General features: G+C 46.5%; 1 protein-coding gene across 1 annotated transcript; it reads left to right on the top strand.

Annotated features, from left to right (window-relative positions):
* Window positions 1–1,237: 1,237 nt before the first annotated feature.
* On the top strand, window positions 1,238–4,380 carry LOC121576453 (protein FAM174C-like). The gene is made up of 3 exons (XM_045223614.1): window positions 1,238–1,645; window positions 1,796–1,924; window positions 2,245–4,380. Exons 1-3 carry the CDS (start codon window positions 1,371–1,373, stop codon window positions 2,246–2,248), a joined length of 408 nt encoding a protein of 135 aa, XP_045079549.1. The 5' UTR covers window positions 1,238–1,370; the 3' UTR covers window positions 2,249–4,380.
* Window positions 4,381–15,128: the final 10,748 nt, after the last annotated feature.

Here is a 15,128-nt window from a genome sequence, read left to right as displayed (position 1 = left end):
AGAGACCTGGCCGTGTGGTGCCAGGACAACAACCTCTCCCTCAACGTGACCAAGACAAAGGAGATGATTGTGGACTACAGGAAAAAAAAGAGGACTGCGCACGCCCCCCATTCTCATCGACGGGGCTGTAGTGGAACAGGTTGAGAGCTTCAAGTTCCTTGGTGTCCACATCACCAATGAACTATCATGGTCCAAACACACCAAGACAGTCGTGAAGAGGGCACGACAAAGCCTATTCCCCCTCAGGAGACTGAAAAGATTTGGCATGGGTCCTCAGATCCTCAAAAAATTCTACAGCTGCACCATCGAGAGCATCCTGACTGGTTGCATCACCGCCTGGCCTCCGACCGCAAGGCACTACAGAGAGTAGTGCGTACGGCCCAGTACATCACTGGGGCCAAGCTTCCTGCCATCCAGGACCTCTATACCAGGCGGTGTCAGAGGAAGGCCCTCAAAATTGTCAAAGACTCCAGCCACCCTAGTCATAGACTGTTCTCTCTGCTACCGCACGGCAAGCGGTACCGGAGTGCCAAGTCTAGGTCCAAAAGACTTCTCAACAGCTTCTACCCCCAAGCCATAAGACTCCTGAACAGCTAATCATGGCTACCCGGACTATTTGCACTGCCCCCCCACCCCATCCTTTTACGCTGCTGCTACTCTGTTAATTATTTATGCATAGTCACTTTAACTCTACCCACATGTACATATTACTTCAACTACCTCAACTAGCCGGTGCCCCGCACATTGACTCTGCACCGGTACCCCCCTGTATATATAGCCTCCCTACTGTTATTTTATTTTACTTCTGCTCTTTTTTTTCTCAACACTTTTTTGTTGTTGTTTTATTTTTACTTTTTTTGTTAAAAATAAATGCACTGTTGGTTAAGGGCTGTAAGTAAGCATTTCACTGTAATGTCTGCACCTGTTGTATTCGGCGCATGTGACCAATACAATTTGATTTGATTTGATTTGAAAGGCAGGCAGATGGCGATATTGAAACGACTCAATATCGCCATCTGCCGGCCTTTGGGCTAATGATAATCATGATACGCTGCGCTGATTAGGTTTCTAGTTAAAATTACTATTTTATTATTATTTTCATTACATTTTCCATTTCCCCAAACATTGTAAATGTTGATACACAACACCTGACAGTAAAATAAGACATGCATACATTTAAACGTTAAGACGGACACGAATACACGTGACACTGTACATCTGCGTCACTACAGGAATAACTTCCCAGTGGACGAATGTACTTATCAAAACAAACTAAACCACTTATGCTTTCAACGAAATGCTCGATTGAAACCACGTGCCGACTTAATTCTAGTGTTACTCCATATTTATAGTGTTAACCGACAACAAAAATGCAATTTCAAGGAGTCATGAGTATTGTTTTACCGACGCTTTGGGCTATTTCAACCATCGCAGAGGAAACCTTGATGTCGCCAACAGGCATTACTACTACTGCTGCTGCCATCACCACCAAACATGTCACGAATTCGAGTGTCAATAACACGACGTCCAAGAACAATCACATCAAGTTTTTCAACGTAGATAATTCAATGATACAAAGAACCTTGTACGTCCTTATTGGAATCACCACAATTGGAGTGCTCTATTTCCTCGTGAGAGTTGTGCGGTGAGTATAACAAGCTGATTATAACCGACTACTAACTTACTAGTATCATCTATTGGTAGCAGTGGTTGCCTAATTGTAGGGTTTATTCATTTGTGCTTCATTGAATGCCTGTTTCAGTGTGTATGTGACATTTAATTATGTTATGTTTAGGCTGAAGAAAACTACTACCTCTCGGAAGAAATATGGCCTGTTGTCAAACTATGATGACAGCGTGGAAATGGCTGCGCTGGAGAGTGACGAGGAGGACGACACTGTATATGAAGCCAGGTCCCTGAGAAGGTGAGTGAGATGCCATGACTACAGTCCACGCAATGTTACTCCTGTAATAACTATACAAAGTCCTTTACTTTGCAAGTTTGCATTGATACTGAGACTAGAGATGACTCAAATACAAGAACACTACCTCAAAAAACTTTAAATTACAGCTTTTTTCATGTAACTTGGTCCACCATCCATATTTAACATGTTATTGTGTCAAAATGTGTGGTTTGTTATTAGACAATGACCCCTGATTAAATTATTACGCCTTCAAACCTTGTTAGTGTCATTATTGATTGATCTAACATGTGCTCTGTCTGTCTTTGTCTTATCTTTATCAGATGAGTCCGGGTCTTGTCAAAGAACACACATTGGACTAGGGAATGAATGGAGACATTCCTAAGGCATATTTTTCAACGGTTATTATGGCATATCTTTGTTTTTCTTATTCTCTTCGACCTGAAATCGACCGGAAAAATGGCTATCAAAATGACTTCTCTATCCTCCGATGAACTCTCATGTTGTCTAGCTGCCTGGGTATGAAAAAGACATGGTGTTTTTGGTGACCAAACCGACCGTTGATTCTATCTATGAAGAGGAAGAAATGGGATTTGTAACATTACAAGACCAAACCAGTTGTGCTGAGTCTGACTCCAAAGCTGCTTGAGTGAATGTGAGCAGGATTTTTTTTCAAATCAGCTCAGCGACAATGCGTTTTATTGTGTAAAGTGGACCACCATGTCCCCTCTGTCCATCTTGAACTGTGCATAACAAAGACAACAACGAACAAAACGAAAGATCTCTTCTAATCATTAACACAGATCCCCAATTAACCCGGTCGATGTAGTGTTGCCAACGTTTTATTTCTTTGTCTCCTAACAAAATACTGTTGCCATGGCATCCTATATATTTTGATGTCCACCTTGAATCATGGACCATTAGTTAGGCTAGTTGCTAATAGCCTGATTAGTGAGAGTGTGTTTACAAACTACTGTAAACTAAACCAGCCTACCAATATCCCCACCCCATTTTGAACTATGCACCAGCACCAGAATGTTGTACTGTAGGATGTACCTGCTCTATTTGGAAGACTCAGACCTAATAAGTTCGTAATACTATTAACACAAAGGATTTTCTCAGAAAGCAAGACTTAAGACAACATTTTTACAATCTTAGACAGTATGGAATGTGTCTCTAATTATAGCCCTTTATTTAGGAAATGCAGGCTAATCAATATGCAATTCCACTGGCGATAGAATAAAAATCAGTTACTCATATCAGTTAAACTATAACTTCTGCTTCTGCTTTTTCTATTATGCTGGGTTTTTCTAAAGAATTACTCATTTCAGAGCTGGTTCTTTGCTTTTTGTAACACGTGGTTGCTGTTGACTGACTGACATTTTATTTACGTTTATTAAGTTCATTTTCACTTTTTAGAAAAATGTAATGGGTGATTTTTTTTCTTCTCCACCGATAACTTGCTGTTGTATTAACACAAGCAAAATAACAAGAAAGGGTAAACACAAAATGTATTTATTTTTATTGATCCTTTACCAATTCTTGGTTAGTCAAATTGAGGTTATGAATCTATTGTGTATTAAGTTTCCAAACCATACTCAAGTTGCCGAAGCACTTACTTTTTAAGTGGATCCCTGGAAAAGTATTTGTCACTTCTCCAGCCATGAGATCTCTATAGAGAAGTAGTAGGGGGACCAGCAGCACACAGTTGGAACCGACTACCAGGGAGGGTTTCTGATGATTCAGGACAGATATGCCAGAAACCATGGGGGAATAATTTGGGGGTGGATGTGGGGCAGGAACACAGTAAGTCTGTACTAGAAACGGTCATCTTTTGTAAGAATATAAATGCTGCACCTGCGCTCGAAACAGCAGCTGTTGGGATGCCGGATCACATCGTTCCATGGTGTCATATGATTTATTTAGTCTTGAGGTGGTTTTCTGTCTGCATTCCATTCAGTCTGTGCTAATCTTGTATTTAACGCTAGCGATGTCAGTCACATGATAAATAACTAATGGTAAAGGCCTCAGTTAAACTTCTATGCTCTGACTGGATCTAACAAATATAATGATGACCTTCTCAGTTTTAATATCTGATTTGTTACCAATACAGTTTTGACTTGTGTTCATGGCTAATTTCTCGCCATCCTCCCTCTGTCAACTGTATGTACATTGTGATCGGCAATATCATTCCTTTGTCAATATTGTGGTCTGTGTGATACAGAAGTCACAGTCGTGTTGTGAATGAGGCCAAAGTCTGTGTGTGTATTAAGTCACGTATTCCCTTTTGAATTGAAGACTAGTGGTGAGCGCTGTGTGGATTATGCAGGGTTGAGGCACTCGGTTTGGTGGTGGGGAGCCTTGTCCATGGAGTTGGATTGTTCTGACGCTTAGGCTGTTACTGTTAGCTTTTTTCAAATAACGATGAAAATAAAAACAGTGAAACTGACCAAAACTGACTTGTTTCGCTGGTCATTGTGAAGATTCTAAATCAGTGGGATTATGAAAAAAATTGTATACAGGACAGGGGCTATTGCAGCTTAAGCAATTTAGGAGTTTTATTGGATGCAAATTTGACCCAACCATTCACATAACAATAATTCAAATGGAATGGACCCAAATTCTCTTTTCATATGTTGCCGATTTGAATTGAATAATTTAGTGTGAACATAACAAAGAATTGCCACCAGATGGCAACCTAACTCCACTTGTTCCACTAATAATATCCAAACTCTGCCCAGAGACAGGTGTTGACTAAACCAGCTCAGAGTGTGTCATATGTTCTCTTATGAATGTTTTTAATGTTTTATTATTATTATTTATTTTACCCCTTTTTCTCCCCAATTTCGTGGTATCCAATTGGTAGTTAGTCTTGTCCCATCGCTGCAACTCCCGTACGTACACGCGAGAGGCGAAGGTCGAGAGCCGTGCGTCCTCCGAAACACAACCCAACCGAGCCGCACTGCTTCTTGACACAATGCCCGCTTAACCCGGAAGCCAGCCGCACCAATGCGTCGGAGGAAACACCGTACACCTGGCGATGGGACAAGAACATCCCTGCCGGCCAAACCCTCCCCTAACCTGGACGACGCAGGGCCAATTGTGCGCCGACCCTTGGGTCTCCCGGTCGCGTGTCATATGTTCTCTAATGGGGTATATTTTCTCCACACCCCCTTGGTCCTTTCTGACTCATCATCATTATAGCTGTTCATCCTACTGCTCATTAAATTCTCTGAGTATCCAAAGCATCAGTTGGCTTTTTATACAAGGATGTAATAAGATAAACTAGCTAGGTTTCCATCCAATTTGCGACAGATTTTCAAGCGAATATTCTAGAATCCGCATAAAGAAAATATGCACATTTTCCCACCTGTCATATTCCCACCAAATGGACTTGTTGCAGATAAAAATCAGTGCATGATGACAGTATACACAAAATGTATTTTTCCCATAAGTTTTCATGGACCGAATAAAAATCAAAAGTTAAATGTGTTTCCATTGCATTTTCAACTCTACAGATATTTTTGTCACAAAAACTGTTAAATAGCAAATGTGCCTAGTCTGGTCTTGGCATGTGCGCTCTAGTTAACAGCTCGCCGATACAGTGCGGGTAGGCTAGTCTACATGATGATTATTATGAATAAGACCCTCAATATTTATTGGAAAGGAACATCAAGATCAAGGTGCACTTTCACCACCGGTGAAGTTCATCATAATTTAATTAATTTGTAGCCTGATAAACTGCATGGTTTCCTGAGTCGATAGTGTGAGAAGACCACACGCCATATCATCACGTGACTCCAAGTTTACTTCAATATGATGGTTTTACATCAATATTTGCACATAAAGGCCTTTACACCGCCATTTCTCGCATAATTAATTTTACCAACACAAAAAGATCCCACCATGTCTAACTAACAAATTATCCTAACTTCCTGTTTCGATACAATTATACAGTATGACTTTATGTGCATCAAATCTGGATGGAAACGTGGTTAGTAAACACATTTCCATCCAACCATCTCATGCAGATGAATTACCTGACACAATTCCTGATGGAAACATGAATTGCCGGTACAATTGTATAAATGCCAACAGACAATTTGTTCATTTGACATGGTGGAATCTTTTTGTGTCGGTAAAATTAATTATGTCAGAAATGGCGGTGGAAGCGCCTTTATGCATAAATATTGATATAATTACCATCATATTGAAGTAAACATGGAGTCACGCGAAAATCTGTCGCAAATTGGATGGAAACCTAGCTAGTTAGACATAAATATTTTAGGTGGTCAGGGTTTTTTCTGGCTCAAAATGGGACTTATGTTGGTGGGCGTGGCCAAAAGTGCGGTTGCCGACCAAATATTTTAGAGGCCCTCAGATAAAATGTTGACTGTTTTAAAGCTAATTTCCTGCAAATGCCAATTTTGCATTGGCTTATGAGTGACTCAAACATTATAACAAAACCAATGTGGGCCCCATGCCAAAAATAGTCTTGAATGCATAATTTTTGGAATTCTTGAGTCTTCCTGAATGTCTAGCTTTTATTTTGGTGATTGTTAGATGATCTTATTTAAAAATATATATTAGTCCATTATCTTTTCTACATACGTTATATCTGGTTTTAGTTGTTTAAGTTTAAGTTTTTCCCATCCCGAAAATTTTATATATATATATACAATACCAGTCAAAAGTTTGGACACACCTACTCATTCAAGGGTTTTTCTTTATTTTTTACTATTTTTTACATTGTAGAATAATAGTGAACATCAAAACTATGAAATAACACATATGGAATCATGTAGTAACCAAAAAAGTGTCAAACAAATCAAAATATATTTTATTTTTGAGATTCTTCAAAGTAGACATCCTTTGCCTTGATGACAGCTTTGCACACTCTTGGCATTCTCTCAACCAGCTTCATGAGGTAGTCACCTAGAATGCATTTCAATTAACAGGAATGCCTTCTTAAAGTTGATTTGTGGAATTTATTTCGTTCTTAATGCATTTGAGCCAATCAGTTGGATACCCCTATTTGCGGCGAGGTAGGCGAGGTGAGTAGTCATGCTGTACTTCGCTCCACAGGTAATATGACACATTACATTACAATGGAACGATTTGATTAGTGTAATGTTGGCTAGCTACATAGTTGTATTTGTATCAAAGATAAAGGTGTAGTATAGAGTAACTATCGAGGTTAGCTAGCCAGCTACACTCGCTTGCAGCGACGCCGTTTTTCAAACAAAGTCAACACCGCAGCCATTGCTAGCTAGCCAGTACTGTAGCAACTAAATACAATATCATTTTAGCCAGCTACATTCGTTCGCAGCGACGCCGTTTTTCAAACAAAGTCATCACCGCAGCCATTGCTAGCTAGCCAACGCTACCAGCTAGCAGTACTATAGCAACTAAATACAATATAATTTTAGCCAGCTACATTCGTTCGCAGCGACGCCGTTTCTCAAACAAAGTCAACACAGCAGCCATTGCTAGCTAGCCAACACTACCAACTAGCAGTACTGTAGCAGCTAAATACAATATATTTGTGCTAGCTAGCCAACGCTTAATTATTGCTGCGTTATGAAAGGAACTAGACACGGACACGAATTATCTGTTTAGTGCGTTAACACACCATTGGTAGTTTGTTGTAACCAAGTATTGGTGCTAAACCGTGTGTTATTGGATGCTAGCATGCTAGTTAGCTATGGCGTCATAGTTAGCTAGCTGAATAAAGTAAGTTGAGTCTATTCCTTGAAACATTGAACCGCTGTAGTTAACAACAATTCTAATTTCTAAAGTAGAAGTTGGGAGAGTTTTATTCGGGTGTTTCAGTGAAACAATTATAGTTTCTGAGGTGGAAGTTGGGAGAGTTATATTTGGGAGTTGTGGTGAGGGAGGCCCCGCTCTCTCCTTTCCCAGATGTTTAGTTCATTTCATTCCGATCTCCTCTGCATTATTGTAGCCATTTGCTACAGCCTGTCAACTATGCCTCTGCCTATCCCTGTTCTCTCCTCTCCGCACAGGCTACACAAACGCCTCACACCGCGTGGCTGCTGCCTCTCTAACCTGGTGGTCCCTGCACGCACCACACACCTGGAGTTCCAGGTCTCAGGCAGCCTCTGGAACTGCCGTTCTGCTGCCAACAAGGCTGACTTCATCCCAGCCTATGCTACCCTCCAGTCCCTCGACTTCCTGGCGCTGACGGAAACATGGATTACCACTGAAAACACTGCTACTCCTACTGCTCTCTCCTCGTCTGACCATGTGTTCTCGCATACCCGAGAGCATCTGGTCAGAGGGGTGGTGGCACAGGAATCCTCATCTCTCCCAAGTGGACATTCTCAATTTTTCCCCTAACCCATCTGTCTATCTCCTCATTTGAATTCCATGCTGTCACAGTCACTAGCCCATTTAAGCTTAATATCCTTGTCATTTATCGCCCTCCAGGTTCCCTTGGAGAGTTCATCAATGAGCTTGATGCCTTGATAAGTTCCTTTCCTGAGGATGGCTCACCCCTCACAGTTTTGGGGGATTTCAACCTCCCTACGTCTACATTTGACTCATTTCTCTCTGCCTCCTTCTTTCCACTCCTCTCCTCTTTTGACCTCACCCTCTCACCGTCCCCCCTACTCACAAGGCAGGCAATACGCTTGACCTCATCTTTACTAGATGCTGCTCTTCTACTAATCTCACTGCAACTCCCCTCCATGTCTCCGACCACTACTTTGTATCCTTTTTCTCTCTCGCTCTCCTCCAACACTACTCACTCTGCCCCTACACAGATGGTAATGCGCCGCCGCAACCTTCGCTCTCTCTCTCCCACTACTCTCTCCTCTTCCATCCTATCATCTCTTCCCTCTGCTCAATCCTTCTCCCTCCAATCTCCTGATTCTGCCTCCTCAACCCTCCTCTCCTCCCTTTCTGCATCCTTTGACTCTCTGTGTCCCCTATCCTCCCGGCCGGCTCGGTCCTCCCCTCCAGCTCCGTGGCTTGATGACTCATTGCGAGCTCACAGAACAGAGCTCCGGGCAGCGGAGCGGAAATGGAAGAAAACTAAACTCCCTGCCGACCTGGCATCTTTTCCTCCCTCCTCTCTACATTTTCTTCATCTGTTTCTGCTGCTAAGGCCACTTTCTACCACTCTAAATTCCAAGCATCTGCCTCTAACCCTAGGAAGCTCTTTGCCACATTCTCCTCCCTGCTGAATCCCCCCTCCCTCTCTGTGGATGACTTCGTCAACCACTTTGAAAAGAAAGTTGACGACATCCGATCCTCGTTTGTTAAGTCTAATGACACTGCTGGTCCTGCTCACACTGCCCTACCCTATGCTTTGACTTCTTTCTCCCCTCTCTCTCCAGATAAAATCTTGCGACTTGTGACTGCAGGCCGCCCAACAACCTGCCCGCTTGACCCCATCCCCTCCTCTCTTCTCCAGACCATCTCCGGTGACCTTCTCCCCTACCTCACCTCGCTGATCAACTCATCCTTGACCGCTGGCTATGTCCCTTCCGTCTTCAAGAGAGCGAGAGTTGCACCCCTTCTCAAAAAACCAACACTCGATCCCACTGATGTCAACAACTACAGACCAGTATCCCTTCTTTCTTTTCTTTCCAAAACTATTGAGCGTGCCGTCTTTAGCCAACTCTCTTGCTATCTCTCTCAGAATGACCTTCTTGATCCAAACCAGTCAGGTTTCAGGACTGGTCATTCAACTGAGACTGCTCTTCTCTGTGTCACGGAGGCTCTCCGCACTGCTAAAGCTAACTCTCTCTCCTCTGCTCTTGTCCTTCTAGACCTGTCTGCTGCCTTTGATACTGTGAACCATCAGATCCTCCTCTCCACCCTCTCCGAGCTGGGCATCTCCGGCGCGGCTCACTCCTGGATTGCGTCCTACCTGACCGGTCGCTCCTACCAAGTGGCGTGGCGAGAAGCTGTCTCCGCACCACATGCTCTCACCACTGGTGTCCCCCAGGACTCAGTTCTAGGCCCTCTCCTATTCTCCCTATATACCAAGTCACTTGGCTCTGTCATATCCTCACATGGCCTCTCCTATCATTGCTACGCTGACGATACCCAACTAATCTTCTCCTTTCCCCCTTCTGATAACCAGGTGGCGAATCGCATCTCTGCATGTCTGGCAGACATATCAGTATGGATGACGGATCACCACCTCAAGCTGAACCTTGGCAAGACGGAGCTGCTCTTCCTCCCGGGGAAGGACTGCCCGTTCCATGATCTCGCCATCACGGTTGACAACTCCGTTGTGTCCTCCTCCCAGAGTGCGAAGAGCCTTGGCGTGACCCTGGACAACACCCTGTCGTTCTCCGCTAACATCAAGGCGGTGACCCGATCCTGCAGGTTCATGCTCTACAACATTCGGAGAGTACGACCCTGCCTTACACAGGAAGCGGCACAGGTCCTAATCCAGGCACTTGTCATCTCCCGTCTGGATTACTGCAACTCGCTGTTGGCTGGGCTCCCTGCCTGTGCCATTAAACCCCTACAACTCATCCAGAATGCCGCAGCCTGTCTGGTGTTCAACCTTCCCAAGTTCTCTCACGTCACCCCGCTCCTCCGCACACTCCACTGGCTTCCAGTTGAAGCTCGCATCTGTTACAAGACCATGGTGCTTGCCTATGGAGCTGTGAGGGGAACGGCACCTCCGTACCTTCAGGCTCTGATCAGTCCCTACACCCAAACGAGGGCATTGCGTTCATCCACCTCTGGCCTGCTGGCTCCCCTTCCTCTGCGGAAGCATAGTTCCCGCTCAGCCCAGTCAAAACTGTTCGCTGCTCTGGCACCCCAATGGTGGAACAAGCTCCCTCACGACGCCAGGACAGCGGAGTCACTCACCACCTTCCGGAGACATTTGAAACCCCACCTCTTTAAGGAATACCTGGGATAGGATAAAGTTATCCTTCTACCCCCCCCCCCCCCCCAAAAAAAAGAAGTGTAAAGTGGTTATCCCACTGGCTATAGGGTGAATGCACCAATTTGTAAGTCGCTCTGGATAAGAGCGTCTGCTAAATGACGTAAATCTAAATGTAAATGTAAAAGACCAAGTCCATATTATGGCAAGAACAGCTCAAATAAGGAAAAATAGTTAATTACAGTTACCAGCCTCAGAAATTGCAGCCCAAATAAATGCTTCACAGAGTTCAAGTCACAGACACATCTCAACATCAACTGTTCAGAGGGGACCGTGTGAATCAGGCCTTCATATCCCGACCACAGGAGTTCGATGGGACGGCGGTGCTCTGCCAAGGATTTATCCTTCAATTGGAGCTCCACTTCTCCACCATCCGACCGGCCCCATCGGAACGGGAGAAGGTGTCCGTCCTCATTTCCTGCCTCACGGGGAAAGCCCTGGAATGGGCCAACGCGGTGTGGAACGAAGGAGGAGCCGCATTGGAGAACTACAGGGAGTTCGCTCGCCGCAGCGGGGTCCGGTGGAACGTGCAGGCCCTGATTGACCATTTCCAGTGCCATCTGCGGGAGGACATCCGACGGGAGCTAGCCTGCCGGGACACCATGTTATCCTTTACGCAACTGGTGGACATGGCCATCCGGCTGGACAACCTGCTGGCAGCCAGAGGACGTCCTGGTAGGCGTCTGCCCGTTTCCACCCCGGAGGACTCGGAGCCCGAGTTGATGGAGCTGGGTGGAGCCGCCGTCCGAGAGAGCGGAGGACGACAGCGACAATGCCACTCTGGTGGCACGAAGGGACAGTCCAATACACGTAGTCATCAATGCTCTTTTGGTTCTGGGGGCGGCAGGCCGGGCACTCTCGCATCACCCCAGGTATCAAACACCCACACTCGTTCAGAGCCCTCTGCTGTGCACTGTACCCTACCTATCTCCTTTCCCGATCACATGGTAGTTCCCCAGTGTAAGGCGCTAGTCGATTCAGGCGCAGCTGGGAACTTTATGGACAGGGCATTCTCACGCCGTCAAGTCATTTAGTTGGTTCCCCTTTCCATTCCACTCCCCATTAGAGCACTTGATAGTCGACCATTAGGGTCCGGGTTGGTAAAGGAGGTTACTGTACCAGTCACCATGATCACCCGGGAGACTCATTGGGAGCAGATCACTTTTTCGATTATTGAGTCTCCTGCTTATCCTGTAGTATTAGGTATCCCGTGGCTAGCCCTTCACAACCCCACTTTCTCATGGCCGCAGAGGGTTCTTACAGGGTGGTCGCGAGAGAGTCAGGGTAGGTGTCTAGGTGTTTCTGTTGGTGCAACCACGGTGGAAAGTCGGTACCTCCACCGTGCGCATTCCCCCCGAATACCATGAGCTGGCGCTCACGTTTTCAAAGACGCAGGCGACTAAATTACCACCTCATCGGGCGGGGGATTGCGCGATAAACCTTCGGGTAGACGCCGTACCTCCCAGGAGTCATGTGTATCCCCTGTCGCAGGCTGAAACGGAGGCTATGGAAACATACATCACCGAGTCCCTGGGCCAGGGGTATATACATCCCTCCACTTCACCTGGTTCCTCAAGTTTCTTCTTTGTGAAGAAGAAAGATGGCGGTCTACACCCGTGCACTGATTATCGATCACTGAACAAGGTGACGATAAGATTTAGTTATCCTCTCCCCCTCATTCCTTCAGTGATTGAGTCAATGCATGGGGCCCGCTTCTTCACCAAATTATATCTTAGGAGTGCCTACAACCTGGTGCGTATTCGGGAGGGGGATGAGTGGAAGACAGCATTCAGCACAACCTCGGGGCATTATGAATACCTGGTGATGCCCTACGGTTTGATGAATGCTCAATCCGTCTTCCAGTCCTTTGTGAACGAGGTGTTTCGGGACATGCTTGGTCGCGGTGTGGTGGTCTACATCGATGACATCCTGGTGTATTCCGCTACGTGTGCCGAGCATGTGTCCCTGGTTCGCAAAGTACTGGTCCGACTGTTGGAAAATTACCTTTATGCCAAGGCAGAAATGTGTATGTTTTTCCAGCAGTCCGTCTCCTTCCTCGGATACCGCATTACCACCTCAGGTGTGGAGATGGAGGGAGATTGCATTTCAGCCGTGCGTAATTGGCCGACTTCAACCATGGTTAAGGAGGTGCAGCGCTTCCTTGGCTTCGCCAACTACTATCGGAGGTTTATCCGGGGCTTTGGCAAGGTCGCAGCTCCCATTACCTCCCTGTTGAAGGGTGGGCCGTCCCGGCTCCGCTGGTCTGCTGAGGCTGACCTGGCCTTCAGCAAACTGCGGGGTCTGTTCACCTCAGCCCCGGTACTGGCCCACCCCGATCCATCACTACCGTTCGTAGTGGAGGTGGATGTGTCCGAGGTAGGGATGGGCGCTGTCCTGTCTCAACGCTCGGGCATGCCACCCAAGCTCCGCCCCTGTGCCTTCTTCTCTATGAAGCTCAGCCCGGCGGAGCAGAACTACGGCGTTGGTGATCGGGAGCTGTTGGCTGTTGTCTGAGCTTTGACCGTGTGGAGGCATTGGCCCGAAGGGCCAAAACACCCTTTCCTCGTCTGGATGGACCACTGTAACCTGGAGTACATCCGGGCAGCGAGGAGGCTGAATCCTCGCCAGGCCAGGTGGGCCCTATTCTTGACCCGGTTTGATTTCACTCTATCATACATTCCGGGTACGAAGAACGTGAAGGCAGACGCACTGTTCCGGCTGCATGACACAGAGGAGAGGCCCAGAGACAACACTCCCATACTCCCGGCCTCCTGCATTGTGGCGCCGGTAGTATGGGCAATGGACGCGGATATAGAGCAGGCATTACGCACAGATCCATCTCCACCTCAGTGTCCAGCTGGGCTGCAGTACGTGCCTGCTCTTATCCATGATCGTCTGATCTATTGGGCACACACTTCATCCTCCTCTGGTCACCCAGGTATCGGTCGTACAGTGTGCTGCCTGACCGGAAAGTACTGGTGGCCAACCTTGGCTAAGGACGTGAGGGTGTACGTCTCCTCCTGCTCGGTGTGCGCCCAGAGTAAGGCACCTAGGCACCTCCCAGCGGGTAAGTTACTACCTTTACCAGTTTCACAACGACCCTGGTCTCACGTAAGTGTTGATTGTTTGACTGATCTTCCCCTCTCCCAAGGTAACACCACCATCCTGGTCGTTGTGGACCGCTTCTCCAAGTCCTGCCGCCTCCTTCCTCTGCCCGGTCTCCCCACGGCCCTGAAAACTGCGGAGGCCCTGTTTACTCACGTCTTCTGGCACTACGGGGTACCAGAGGAAATAGTGTCCGACCGAGGTCCCCAGTTCACGTCCAAGGTCTGGAAGGCGTTCATGGAACGTCTGGGGGTCTCGGTCAGCCTGACCTCTGTGTTCCACCCCGAGAGTAATGGGCAGGTCGAACGGGTAAATCAGGATGTGGGTAGGTTCCTGCGGTCCTATTGCCAGGACCGGCCGGGGGAGTGGTTAGTGTTTTTGCCATGGGCAGAATATGCCCAGAACTCTCTCTGCCACTCCTCTACCAACCTAACGCCTTTCCAATGTGTTCTAGGTTACCAACCGGTTCTGGCACCGTGGCACCAGAGCCAGACCGAGGCTCCTGCGGTGGATGACTGGTTTCGGCGCGCAGAGGAGACGTGGGACGCTGCCCACGTTCACCTTCAGCGTGCCGTGCGTGGGTACTGTCACGACTTCCACCGAGGCTACCTCCCCTCCTTGTTCGGGCAGGCTTCGGCGTTCGTCGTCACCGGCTTACTAACCACTGCCGCTCCCATTATCATCACTCCACTTGTCTTGTCTTGTTTATCACACACACCTGGTTCTCATCCCCTCATTAGTCTGTGTATAAGTGTTCCCTCTGCTCCCTCTTCTGTGTGGGTGATTGTTCCATGTGAGAGTAGAGTAGCTCGGTTGAGCTACTCTCTTATTGTATTGCTGGGGTAGATTTATTTTCCCCTATGCTTGTATATCGTTTGGAGTATTTCCATACCGTGATTGTTAGGGTAGAGAGTTTCCCCTATGCCTATGTTTGTATGTCGCTATCCAGCGCAACTGTGACGGAAAGGAATAAACTCTGTATTCGGTGATTTACCCTCCTGCGCCTGACTCCTTCTATCACACTCATCACAGTAATTTTGGGTAGAGCAGACATTTCCATATGTTTTTGTTAGCTGCATAACTCCACCAGTCCTACCGATAATATCATTTACGAAGATTATACCTTTTTAAAACATTTTGTCAAAAAAAATAGGTTTTTTATCAATTAGTATA

This window comes from Coregonus clupeaformis, chromosome 11 (genome assembly GCF_020615455.1).
Source record: "Coregonus clupeaformis isolate EN_2021a chromosome 11, ASM2061545v1, whole genome shotgun sequence".
NCBI lineage: Eukaryota > Metazoa > Chordata > Actinopteri > Salmoniformes > Salmonidae > Coregonus > Coregonus clupeaformis.
Note: the sequence above shows the minus strand (reverse complement) of the source record. Positions and strands in the feature narration are given on the sequence as shown.

Coding starts and splice junctions, on each gene's coding strand:
- LOC121576453 (XM_045223614.1), top strand. CDS start 1,371: ATGCAATTTCAAGGAGTCATGAGTATTGTTTTACCGACGCTTTGGGCT. Junction 1,646..1,795: donor TTCCTCGTGAGAGTTGTGCG/GTGAGTATAACA, acceptor TGTTATGTTTAG/GCTGAAGAAAACTACTACCT.